Source organism: Trichosurus vulpecula, chromosome 3, assembly GCF_011100635.1.
Source record: "Trichosurus vulpecula isolate mTriVul1 chromosome 3, mTriVul1.pri, whole genome shotgun sequence".
In the NCBI taxonomy this organism is placed as follows: Eukaryota; Metazoa; Chordata; class Mammalia; order Diprotodontia; family Phalangeridae; genus Trichosurus; species Trichosurus vulpecula.
In genome coordinates, this window is record NC_050575.1 from 178,189,940 (window position 1) to 178,202,255 (window position 12,316).

Sequence of the window (12,316 nt, forward strand, 5' to 3'; positions counted from 1 at the left end):
ACTCCCCAGTGATCATTCACTGGGGCTACTCTGCCACCTCATTCAATTAGGCTCCAGCCCTTCCATCTAGGTTCCCCCCACCCAAGATCCCAAAGGAGACAGAACAGGAGAACCAGCAATAGAATGTCAAAGTTATAAAGAACCTTAGAGAACATCGAGTTCATCTGCTCTCATTTTACATATGAGGCAGGATTGGTAAAGGTGAGGAATGGATCTGGTCTGTGGACGCATAATTGGCATCCTATGGCAGCTAGGCCCAGGAAACAACATCAAAGACAGCACACCCTACACCATTATGAGCACTTTTCTACCCTGATACATCAGGTTCTTCTCTCCAGCCCCTGAAAGGTAAAAAATAAATAACCAAATCCTCCACAAGGATTTCTGTAAGGTCATGTCCACCCACATGTCCTCGTGTCTACACATCTCCACGAGTGTGCTTGGATGGGCGTCTGTGTGTGCGTCTCCATGTCTCTGGGACTGTGTGAATGTTTCAGTGGGTCTCTGTACATCTACGTGTGTGTATGTGTATGTGAGCGTGTGTTTTCATAAATGGAATTAAAGCCTGAGGGCCAGACGCCCTGCATAGGCTGTTTCCTCCCCATGGCTCCTCTGCTCACCATAGCAGGAAGGCATATTTTTGGTCCATCTGTGACCAGTCACGGAAACAGCCCTTATTTTGAGTCTGTTTCCCTGGGGACTTCCTCCCCTGGTTTTGTAGCTCGGCCCTGGCAGAGCTTTTCTGATGCCACAGCCTCTCAGGGTCACAGTCTCAAAGCCATCCTGATGGTATCCAGCCCCACAGCTGCTCCTTTTGCCCAACACTGAGTCTGAAGAGAGCTCCACTACAGAGCTGTTACCTGTGTGAGTTCTGTGTTGGGTGTGGATGGACTTTGGGGGCTGGTGGGCATTATGGGGAGTTCCACGCCTAGTCATGCGGGCCTGGGTACAGTTTCTGAAGTCTTACAGGCAAATGCCACATCCTTGGCAATGCTCCGCACACGGTCAGACACCTGCAGCTCCCGGCGTAGGGAGGATGCACAGCAGAACTTACGAAAACAGGCCTTGAAGTTCTCATCCAGGAAAGCGTAGAGGATGGGATTCAGGCCACTGTTGGCATAGCCCAGGACAATGCAGAAGTGCAGGACAGCCACTGCAGCCCTACTGGCTGGCTCAACTCCCTGGCTCTGAGCCAGCACAAACACCTGGATGGGGGTCCAGCACCCCACAAACACAGCCACTACCACTAGGACGAGCCGAGTGATACGCCGCAGGTTGCGGTCCTTCTCCCTTGAGCCAGAGAGTACTCGGACACTGCGAAGTCGCCGGATCATGAGGCTATAGCAGGCTGAGATAATGAGGACAGGGATCACAAAAGAGAAGAGGAACACGCAAATCCCAAACACAGAGCGCCAATAATTCTCAGGGGTGGGATACTCCAGCAGGCACTCGATCTCTGTCAAGAGAAAGAAAACAAGCATGGGGACCAGCCTGGCCACAGCTTTCCCACTGGTCCCGGGCACTGAGCCCATCCCATGGGGGAGGGGCCCAGTTGGAGCTGGGTCACCAAAACTGCCCCAGCCCTTCAAATATCCCCACTCTGATTCTAGGTCCTGACTAGATCTCCACCACCACCCCTGCAAGGGAATGTAAGGGAATGTATCTGCCATCTCTCAAAGGGACATTGGGTCTGGTCACTTGCCCATGGAAGAGTGAAGGATCTAGATGGGTCTGGCTTCCCCTAGGTCATAAGATCATATAGAGTTGGAAGTGACCTTAGAAATCATCTGGTCCAACTCCTTCATTCAAGAGAAGAAACTGAGACCCAGAGAGGTTAAATGACTTGTGGGATCATAGATTTCAATCTGGAAAGGATCCTAGAAGCCATTAAGTATAACCCTCTTTCATTTTGCAGACAAAAAACCTGAGGCACAGAAAGGCTAATTGATTTGCCCAGGGTCATATGGGTAGTGAGTGTCTGAGGCACGGTTTGAACCCTTACTGACTGTTAAGTCCAATGCCCCATTCATTACACCATGATGGCAGTAAGCAGTAGAGGTAAGACTCAAACCCTGGCCCTCTGACTACAAATTGAGCACCTTTCACATGGTGCCATACTTCTTCCTACAGTGGGACAATGCATCTGGATGGGTAGGATCAACTTCCTCTAACGCAGAGATTCTTAAACTGGGGTCCACTACCAAGGGGTGTGTGGAAAGGGGTCTATTGTAATTGGATAAGAAAAAACATATATCTTTATTTTTACTAACCTCTAACTGAAATTTAGCATTTCCTTCAATTATTAATTTTTTAAAAAGCATTATTCTAAGAAAGGGTTTATAGGCTTTACCAGCCTGCCAATACATCTACGATACAAAAAAGCATTAAGAAGCCCCCCTCTAGAGGTACAATGGGTCTAGTCTCTTTTCCCCAGAAGGATATAGACTCTGCATGGGTCTATCTTCCCCAGAGAGATGATAGGTCTGGACACCCTTCCCTAGAGAAATGAATTTGCCCTCAAAGAGTTGATGGTCTTCCCACCACCACCCCATACACATACACTGACCATCATCATCATCCATCTGGGCTGAGCCCATGACTGTGACAGGAACACCAATGAGAGAAGCTAGGGCCCAGATGCCAACATTGACAGCCTTGGCCTTGTTGGGTGTGCGGATGTCCAAGGCCCGGACTGGGTGGCAGATGGCAATGTATCGGTCCACACTCATGGCAGTCAGGGTGAAGGTGCTGGTGAACATGTTGTAGTAGTCAATGGCAATCACCGTCTTGCACAGCACATTTCCAAATGGCCAGTAGCCCAAGAAGACATCAGTGCCCTGGAAGGGCAGAGTCAACAGGACCAGGGCATCAGCCAGTGCCAAGTTAAAGATGTAAATATTTGTGGCTGTTTTCATCTTTGTGTGTCTATGGTAGGGGCAGAGGAGAGACAGAGAGATGGGGAAAATTAAATTCATCATATTGATCATTGGACTTTTCAGATTCCTTTAGAAACAACAAGGGGATATGGTGAGTGGAAGAGGGAGTGGAGAACAGTAGCCTCAGGGATTGACCACTCAACCTGCCCCCAGAGAAGGGACCTAGCCAGGGGACCCAGCAATTCAGGCCTAAGCTTTCCTATTATAGTTTGTAAACCAAAGTGAAGAATCCTGCACATGTATGTGATTCAGAGGGATGTTTGAAACCTGAGTAGATGACCAATTAACCCCATCCCTCAATACCCCTTCTAGACCCTAACAATAACCCTGTGGCTTCAAAAGACTTAGAGCTTCCAGAGACTTAAGCTTCCAAAGTCATTTGGATGATTGGTATAGCACTTTCCATCTTGGCCCAGACTGGCCATTGCTGTTTGGTAACAGAAGCATTGGTGATGTTGACAACAGAGATGATGATGGTAATGATGGCGATACAGGTGATGATTCAGGCAATGAAAGTGATAGAGACGATGACTGTGACAGATATAAGAGTGTTAGAGATGACAATTATTTTAGAGATGACATTGTGGTGGCAGTGGCGGTGATGGCAGTGGTAGCAATGGCAGCTATGGTGATGATGGTAGCCATGGTGATGGCAGCAGGAATGGTGGTGATAGTATTGGTAGAAATAGAGATGGCAATGAAGATGGTAGCTATGGTGATGGTAATGGCGAGATAATTACGGTAGTAATGCTGATGGGGATGTGGTGGCAGGCAGTGAGGAATATCAACTATGTGTCCTTTGCTATCTCTGCTTTACTCTCCTGGGCAGGTTGTCAGTATGCTTTCCCAGCCCTCTCAATTCTTGTGCATCAATGTCTCTGGAGAGCTTTTCACCTTTCCTGTCTATTTAAATCCAGCATGTAGGTTTGGGGTTTTTTTTCCATCCCAATACTGAGGAAGGATGAAAAAGATAAAAATAGCAGACTTAGTCTCTAAAATGCTTCGCTGTGGATCCCTTTCCCAGGAGCGCTCCAGCCTGGCCTTTCCAAATAATGTCATCAGAGAAGGACATCTAGGACAGGTGGGGTCCACATCTGGTGGTTGCAAAGCATAGTGGAAGGAGCACTGGATTTGGAGTCAGAGGAGATGGCTTCCAATTTCAGCTCTACCAGTGTGACATTAGGCAGCCTCTTGGGCTCCAGCTTCCTTTTCTGTAAAAAGAAGCTTTCTTCTAGCTCTAAAACTTCTATGTTCTGATAATCAACCTAGACTAGACTCAGCACTGAGAGGGTTTTCAGAGGTCATGTAGTTGATCTAACCACAAATTAAAGATTAGAATGAATCCCAGGCATCTGATCCACTGCACCACATGGCTCATCATCATCATCAATCATCACAACTCCCATTTCTGTAGTACTTTTACAGTTAAGATACATTCCCAACCAACTACTGTTATCCTCATTTTATATATTACTTACTTACATGCTAAGTGAGGGTGAGTGCCTTGCCCAAGATAAATGTAACTAGTGTTGGAGGTAGGATTTTAACTCAGGTCTGACTTTATCGGTCTAGCATTCTCTGATACATCCCTTTGTGTTTGCACCTATGAGGCTGCACCAAAGATTCAAAGATGCCTTCTTGGGGAAGGCAAGCAAATAATGTCAGCTCTCAGATTATCTATGCCCTCCATCCCTCCAACAATCTAATCTCCTCACGGTCAGCTTCATATCAGGATCAGTCCTGCCTGCACACTTTTGCTCACGTTACTCTCCTCACAAAAAAAAAAAAATTTACCTCTCCTCCATCCTTTCTCTATCTACCCAATCCTATCCATCCTTCAGGGCCTAGATCAAACCATAGATCACTAAGCAATACACACTGTGGTCCTGTCTCCTGTGTATCCATGTTGTTTTCCCAGCCAGAATGACTTTCATGAGTATATGCATACATATGTGTGTGTGTATACACCCTATTATCTATCTCATCTACCATGGCAAGCATAGGGCTGGGCACATAGGTGGGCTCAATAAATCTGTGCTGAATTAAACTGTCTTGATGAAAAATTAGACATGGGCCAGAGGAGCAATAAACAACAGAGGAGGTTGGGGTGGGGTGGGGCAAGGGGAAGAAGGAGAGGTAAGTATTCATGACCCAAGCCCTAGAGCTCCCCAACACTGGGCTCCAAGGTCTGGCCTTGGAAGAGGGAACCATCCATTTCCTCTGTGGGATGAAGCATGGCTGGCCCTAAATTCCTAACTCAAGGGTTAGACAATTCCCCTCCCCCACCCCCCACCAAAGCACTGATCCCTCTAACTAGCCAGGCCTCAAGTGGCCCAGCACTTGCTGAAACCTGAACCCCACAGGCATACCTTCCAGCCAGGCCCTCAGACAGTGTCCTGCCCCCTCAGGATCACAATGATCAATTTTCTCAGAGGACCTCAGATACAGACCTTCTTTCTCATTCTGTTCCTAAGGCCAAATGCCAGAGACTTGGGCCACAGCTTTTTCTCCTTCCCCTTAGGAGGTCAACAGGGCAGGTTATACCAAGGATATGTATTGGTCCCTAGAGAGAGCCCTACTTTCATTATCTGCAATTGTCATCAAGAGTAGCAAGAAACTGGCAATCCCAGCTTCAATGCCATAGCCTCCCTAAAGTTGCAGCTGTCCAGATCAGCAAGGCACTAGGAGGTGTCAAAGTAGGGACAGAAATGCATCTGATTGTAAGATGTTAAGGAGGACCCAGCACCCACCTACCTGATGATGACATACATGACAAGGCAGTTCCCCAGCAGACCCCCTATAAACACAGCCAGGTAGACCACCACGATGGTGACCCGGAGGCCAATGGGGAGAAAGATGTCCTGGGTCACATTGATCCAGTGAGGAGGCACTCCACTCCCATTTGGGAAGGAGAAGTTGTTGAACAGGCGGTTTCCATAGAAATCCTCCCAGAATGAGGCCAAGAAGAGGGGTTCCATGGTGCTCTCTCCACCCACTTGCCCCACGCTGGCCCTAAGAAACCAAGGAAAGAAATGTCACTAGCGCCAGAGCTTCCCCTGCAAACCACCTCTTCGCGCCCCACCCCCCAACATCGGCACACTCCTTCCTCACTTCTCCACCAGGCTGCCTAACAACCGTGAGACAGGTAACATGCTTATACACACACTGACAGGCATGTGTGGACACAGACACATACAGAGGGACACTTGGCTACAACCCTGGCAGACACACAGACACTGGACAGACATAGGTACACAGAAACGCACACAGTAACTGCTCATTGGCAAGGATTCTAACCTACTGTAGCCACACCTGGGAATGTGCCCCTCCTGAAGGCCCCATCCCTGCATCCCTATCTTCCTGAAGTCGCCCCCACTCTACACTCACAGAGAAGAAATCCCGATCCTGTTTGTCCCTAGTGCCTCAGGACACACTACGAACATCTCCCAGCTACCCCCACCCCGCGGCCAAGCCCCGATCCTGCGACACCCAGAGCCATCCGGCCGCCCAGCTTCCCCCAACTTCTCACCCTGGGAGCAAATGCCCAGGGGGCTCAGATCCAGAAACGCCCTTCCCCCAGAACAGGCAAACGTAAGTCAAGAGCCAAAGCCAAAAAAACGGGGGGGGGGGGGGAGCGGGGAGGGGAAGGCAGCTTTAGGAAAGGATGGGAAACGAATGGCAGGCAGGTAAGAGGAATGGGGAGCAGGAAAGGACTGGGGTACGGAGGCAGGGCGGGGGGAAGACTGTCCCGCCTAGGGAGGGCCCCCACCTCCCCTGCAGCCAGCGCTTTCCCCGACTCGGCTGGGCCAATTCCCGGCGCTGCCGCTCTGCAGACGTCTCAGAGAGCTGCTAGCCAACTGCACCCGTGGAGAAGAAGAGAGGAAAGGAGGGGAGAGGAAGAGAGGAGTGGAGAAGAGGGGAGGGGAGGGGAGGGAAGGGAGGAGAGGAAAGGAGCAGAAGGGGAAGGGAGGGGGCAGGCGCAGGAGGTTTACGGGAGAACAGGACCAGGAGGGGGAGGGGCGATTCGGGCAGGTTCAGGGAAGGAGAGAAGGGAGGGGCGGGACTGAGGTGGGGGGGGGGGTGTCAGAAGATAACTCTGAGCGCACCTACAGACACACACACACACACACACACACACACACACACACACACACACACACACACACACACACACACACACACACACACACACACGGATGTAAGTTGAACACAGACATCCACCCTTGGCCAGGTCCCTACAGAGGTCCTAGATGGAAGCCTATTTTCCCAAGATTGCCCAACCAGACACTAATTAGCATCCAGGTAGAAAGGGGAATGTGACCCAAAAGGGGGTGAGGGACAGGATATCGTTGTAACCTTTTTTACATTCTGCATGAATGTGCTTTTGTGTGTGAACATGCATCTCTCAGTAAGCGAGCCTGAGTATGTCTACAGGTCCTTTTGTGCCTTTGGCATTAAAGAAAAAAAAAAAACAGAATAGGATAGAGGAAAAAGCTCTGGATTAGGAGTTAAATCCCAGCTCTGCCATTGACTGGCCGAAATGTAACAGGGCGAATCCTCCTACCTTCCTGAGCCTGTTTCCTCCTCTGTAAAATGAGGAAGTAGAATTAGATATCTCTAAGGTCTAGCACTAAATCCCTTGCCATGCTTTCCTCCTGAGGAGACAAGTGGTTGTCCAGCCCGGCTGGAAGCGCTTATGTGAAGGAGCCCCATTACCTACCACGGTAAACCATTCCACATTGGGACAGCTCTAATTATTAGGAAATTGTACCATATGTGAAACTGAAATCTGCTTCTCTAAAGCTCCCACCTACTGTTCCTAATTCTGCCTATGGTGCCAAACAGAACACATCTAATCCTTCTTCCCCTTCAAATACCTGGAAATGGCAATCCTGTCTCCTTTAGGTTTTCTCTAAGTTAAACATTCCCAGTTCTTTCAAGTGACCCTTGTATGACATAGTCTCAAGGTTCCTAACTGTACTTGTCCAGAAGTGAGTGTGATGTTCCAGAGACAGTGTAACCAAAGCAGAGTAAAATGGGACTCTCACTTCCCTCATTCTGGACACAATGCCTCTCCTAAAACTTCATTATTCATTAGCTTTTGGAGCTGCCATGTATAGCCATTGAACACTATTGAGTCTGTGGTCCACTAAAACCCATGGATCTTTTTCACAAAAAAAGTGCCAGGGTAGGTTGCAGTTGCTCAGCTGGGGTCCCTGGGTTTGTTCCTCTCTGCAGCTGGATTATTGATGACAGTACTTCTCTCTTGAATCCATAGTCAGCTTTCTTCTCTGCTTCCAGAATTCATGGTCTTTGAAGCTGCTTCCTTCCTAAAATGCTGTTCTTCTCTGTGACTTTGTCTCTGTGACCTCTTTTAAGTGGGTGTGCCTATTCAAGAGGCAGCTGGTGGTGCAGTGGATAGAGCATGAGGTCTGAAGTCGGAAGACTTGAAGTGAAATCCATTCTCCAGATACTTAGTAGCTGTGTGACCCTGGGCAAGTCACTTAATCTCTATTTGCCTCAGTTTCTTCAACTGTAAAATGGGGATAATAAGAGCAATAGGGTTGTTAGTGGACTGCATACTCAATGTCACAGGTTAGCAGGGTTCTATGAGGATAAGCTCATCACTTCTAAACCCACCACCATACTGCCAACTCAAGCCTTGATGGATGCCTCCTCTTCTCAGTTTGGAGGACTGGAGGGTGAAGTATCAAAGCATCTCCCTATGCCTTCCTTTATAAAGAAGAGACTGGACTCAACTTGCTCCATTTTGCATCTGCTACTCTGCCTGGTTTCAACTCCATGGAACAAGATGCCCCCAGACCAAGTACACCCTGGTGTCCCCCCCCACACCCTGGGTTTCCAGCCTCCTTTTACATGTTGTCTCCCTCTTATCAATTGTGAGCTTCTTGAGGGCAGGGCCTATCTTTCTTTTATTAATTGTATTCTCCACACTTAGCACAGTGTCTAGTGCACAGTAGTCACTTAATAAATGTTTATTGGATTGGATCTGATATGGTAAAGGAGAAAGGGGTGAGTGATTCTGCTGCATAGGGAAGAGAAGGAAGCAGATGACTGCAAAGTCAAATTTAGAAGTAGAGAAGATGGAAGGTAGGAAGCTCCTATTGAATAGTCTCCATCATTCAATGAGGGAGGAGTCAGGGTTATTTAACAAGAGTGGTGGGGGCTTGATTTTGAAATAGCCTTTGAGGGGAGCTTACCGAGAACTTCCAGAAAGATACCATCATCTTTGGGGGACCACAAGGGAGCCAGATGTTCCTGGCCAAGAAGAGGATCATGCTGAAAGTGGATGGAACCGGAGAAACTTCAGGGGAATAAGATAGAATATTCCTTTGGAAGCCATCCCTGGCTTCCACCCCAGTTAGGCTGAATAGAAATCTTTTATATCTACTCTTGATCCCTTTCTTAAAATGTATTGTTTCTAAATAACATTTTCTTGCTCCTTGCTTAAGCCCAGTGTGACTTGAATATGGTCAAGAAAGAGGAACAAATGCTAAATTAGGCTTCCAGTGATGGAGTGGGGAGGTGAGGGATCAAGGATTAAGCATGACCATTCCCTAAACCAGGGATCCCATCGGACTCAATGGCATAAAAGGTCAAAGAGGCTTCGCATTTCCAGCCAAGGCTAAAAGATAAAGATCAGTGGATATTTTTTTAATAAGGAAAGGAGAAAACCTTGGGCCAAAGACAAGGCCCCCTATGGACCAGTTCTAAGAAGAGACTCCTATCCAGGAAGTTGATACTTTCTAGTTAGGCCTAAGGCCCAGAGTGTGAACCTTTATACCACCACCCACCCCAGGTCCAGAAAAGAAGTCACAATGTGAGTGTGCAAGACAGCCACTCGCTCCTCCCCTCCTTCCCCAATCCAAAGGAGGAAATTCCATTCCCTCTTTACTGGGTCACACACACACATACACACACACACACACACACACACACACACACTCGTGCTCCTTAAACCAATGTAAACGTCCATGCAGGCTCTCTGATGTTCTTCAACCTTTCACTGTCACTGGTGGATGGATAACCCCAGTACCCACCAGCAGACTTCCTTCCCTTTTTCTCCTTCCAAAATATGAATCCCACTCTCAGTCCAAGCACCACATCTTCCATTAATCCTTGTTCCCATGCATTGAATATGATATTTCCTTCCTCAGATTTTGCCAGAGCATCTTGCCTGGGCACTTCCTTTGCACCCATCAGACTCCCCTCTTTAAAGTCTACTTATGGGGGTTCAGAACATAGGTATCTGACTCGGGCTCCTACTCCCCAGGGAATCCTGAACATAAATTCTGTCATGGTAGGGACCATCCTTTCTTAATTGTTGTATCCCCAGGACCTATCACATTGCTTTATACATAGGAAGGACTTAATAAATGTGTGCTAAATAGATACATGAAAATGCATTTCTCAGGACATTTATTTAAAAGGAAAAAAATAAATTCACAAAGAATACAGTAGCCATATGCAATCTGAATGCATAAAAAGTAACAGAGGGTCCCTTTCACTCACTATTTACATTGTTCTGTAAATGCTGGAGCTACAGCAACAAGACAAGAAAAAGAAATTAAAGATATAGGCATCAACAAAGAAGATACCAAATTATTCCTCTGTGCAGATGACGCAATGGCTTACTTAGAAAACCTCAGAGAATCAGTGAAGAAACTAATTAAGATGATTAATTCAATTATAGCTTTTGTTATTGTTGGTTCTCAGTTACATCCAACTCTCTGACCCTTTTGGGGGGTTTTCTTGGCAAAGATACTAGAATGATTTGCCATTTCCTTCTCCAGCTAATTTTAGGGATGAGGAAATTGAAGCAAACAGAATTGAGTGACTTGCCCAGGGTCACACAGCTAGTGTCTGAAGCCATATTTGAGCTCATGAAATCAGGATAGTATATATGGAATCAGGATACAAAATAAATCAACATTATTATTATCAGCATTATTATTATAAACCAACAATTATCGAACAATGGTTACAAATCAACAAATTATCAGCAGTATTCTATACAATACTAACAAAATCTACAAGAAAATAATAGAGAAATTTCATTCAAAATAACTACAAAATGCATAAAATCTGGTAGTTAACCTAGCAATATACTCTCAGGACTTTGCTGAATACAACTATTAAGACACTAGAGAAAGAATGGAATAATTGGAGAATAGTCATCGTTTACAGTTAGACCTTGAACATAAAATAATCATGGTACTACCTAAATCAATTTACAGATATAGTGCTATGCCAAGCAGACTACCAAAGGGGCTACTTTATCAAACAAGACAAAATAATAACAAAATTCATTTGGCATGGGTCAAAAAATACAGAATCTCATAGGAAATAATAAAGAAAAGCAGAAATGAAGGAGGCAAAGTATTACTACTGTTGTTGTTGTTTGTCCTTCATTTTTGAAGAGGACCAATGACATCATGGTGTAATGTCTTGACTTGTATGTGAATTGGATTTAAGTGAGGCAGAGTAGCACAAAATTGTCAGCCTCACTCTCTCATCCAAAGTCATTGAAGTCCAGTGGCAAAACAAAAGTCAAGATGACTGGCAATGGGGGGGTGAGGGGCGGGGGGGGCAGAACCAAGATGGCAGCTGGAAAACAGGGACTTGCTTAAGCTCTCCCTCAGGTACCTCCAAACACCTATAAAAATGGCTCTGAACATTCTAGAGCTACGGAACCCACAAAATAGCAGAGGGAAGCAGGGCTCCAGCCCAGGACAGCCTGGATGGTTGCTGGAAAGGTTCAATCATGAGGAGCTGGGAGCAGAACCCAGCATGAGCTGTGCCAGGATCAACCAAATTGGGAGCTGGGGGGAACGGGCATAGCTCCCTGAATCAGTGAGCTGTGGCAGTTACCAGACTTCTCAACCCACAAATGCCAAAGACAACACAGAAGGTTAGTGGGAAATACTGCTGGGACAAAGTGAAAGGAGTTCTCCATTGGCCACTTCCCCAGGGACAGAAGAGGTGGTGCAGCTCTGAAGCTGCTTCCAGAGCTACAGCTGCAGTTGCTTCCGGCCCCAGGCCGATCCGGTGGAAAGAATTAAGCAGCGGATTAGAGCGGGAGTGCAAAGTCTGTTTGCCCTGTCTGGATCTGGGCTGCAATCCAATCCTGGTTGGTGGTTCTTGGGGGAGAAGGAGTACTGGTGTGGCAGAGCTTGCTGTGTAGAAAAAGCTCTGACAACAGCAGCACAGCCCCTCAAGCTTGGGACAAAGTACTCTGTACTCTACAAGTAGTCATACCCTGAAAAAAGCTCAAGGGTCAAGTAGTTGGCTGGGAACATGAACAGGCAGCAAAAATGGACTCAGATTCAGACTCAGACTTTGGAATCTTTCTTTGGTGA

At 47.0% G+C, this 12,316-nt stretch overlaps 1 protein-coding gene across 2 annotated transcripts; it reads right to left on the reverse strand.

The window, feature by feature from the left end:
• Nucleotides 1-362: 362 nt before the first annotated feature.
• On the reverse strand, nucleotides 363-5,917 carry OPRL1 (opioid related nociceptin receptor 1). Of its 2 annotated transcripts, none has more exons than XM_036748092.1 (3): nucleotides 5,691-5,917; nucleotides 2,567-2,925; nucleotides 363-1,456 (listed from the first exon to the last, which is right to left on the reverse strand). In XM_036748092.1, exons 1-3 carry the CDS (start codon nucleotides 5,912-5,914, stop codon nucleotides 933-935), a joined length of 1,107 nt encoding a protein of 368 aa, XP_036603987.1. In that variant the 5' UTR covers nucleotides 5,915-5,917; the 3' UTR covers nucleotides 363-932. The 2 variants fall into 2 exon arrangements, with proteins under 2 accessions (XP_036603987.1, XP_036603986.1); XM_036748091.1 differs by having other exon boundaries at nucleotides 5,706-5,914.
• Between the last annotated feature and the right edge of the window lie 6,399 nt (nucleotides 5,918-12,316).

Bases quoted from the DNA above. Each gene is read 5' to 3' on its own strand.
- OPRL1 (XM_036748092.1), bottom strand. From the start codon at position 5,914: ATGGAACCCCTCTTCTTGGCCTCATTCTGGGAGGATTTCTATGGAAAC. The intron at 2,926-5,690 runs GTAGGTGGGTGC...CCCCTACCATAG, and splicing joins GTCATGTATGTCATCATCAG to ACACACAAAGATGAAAACAG. The intron at 1,457-2,566 runs GTCAGTGTATGT...TTCTCTTGACAG, and splicing joins CCAGATGGATGATGATGATG to AGATCGAGTGCCTGCTGGAG.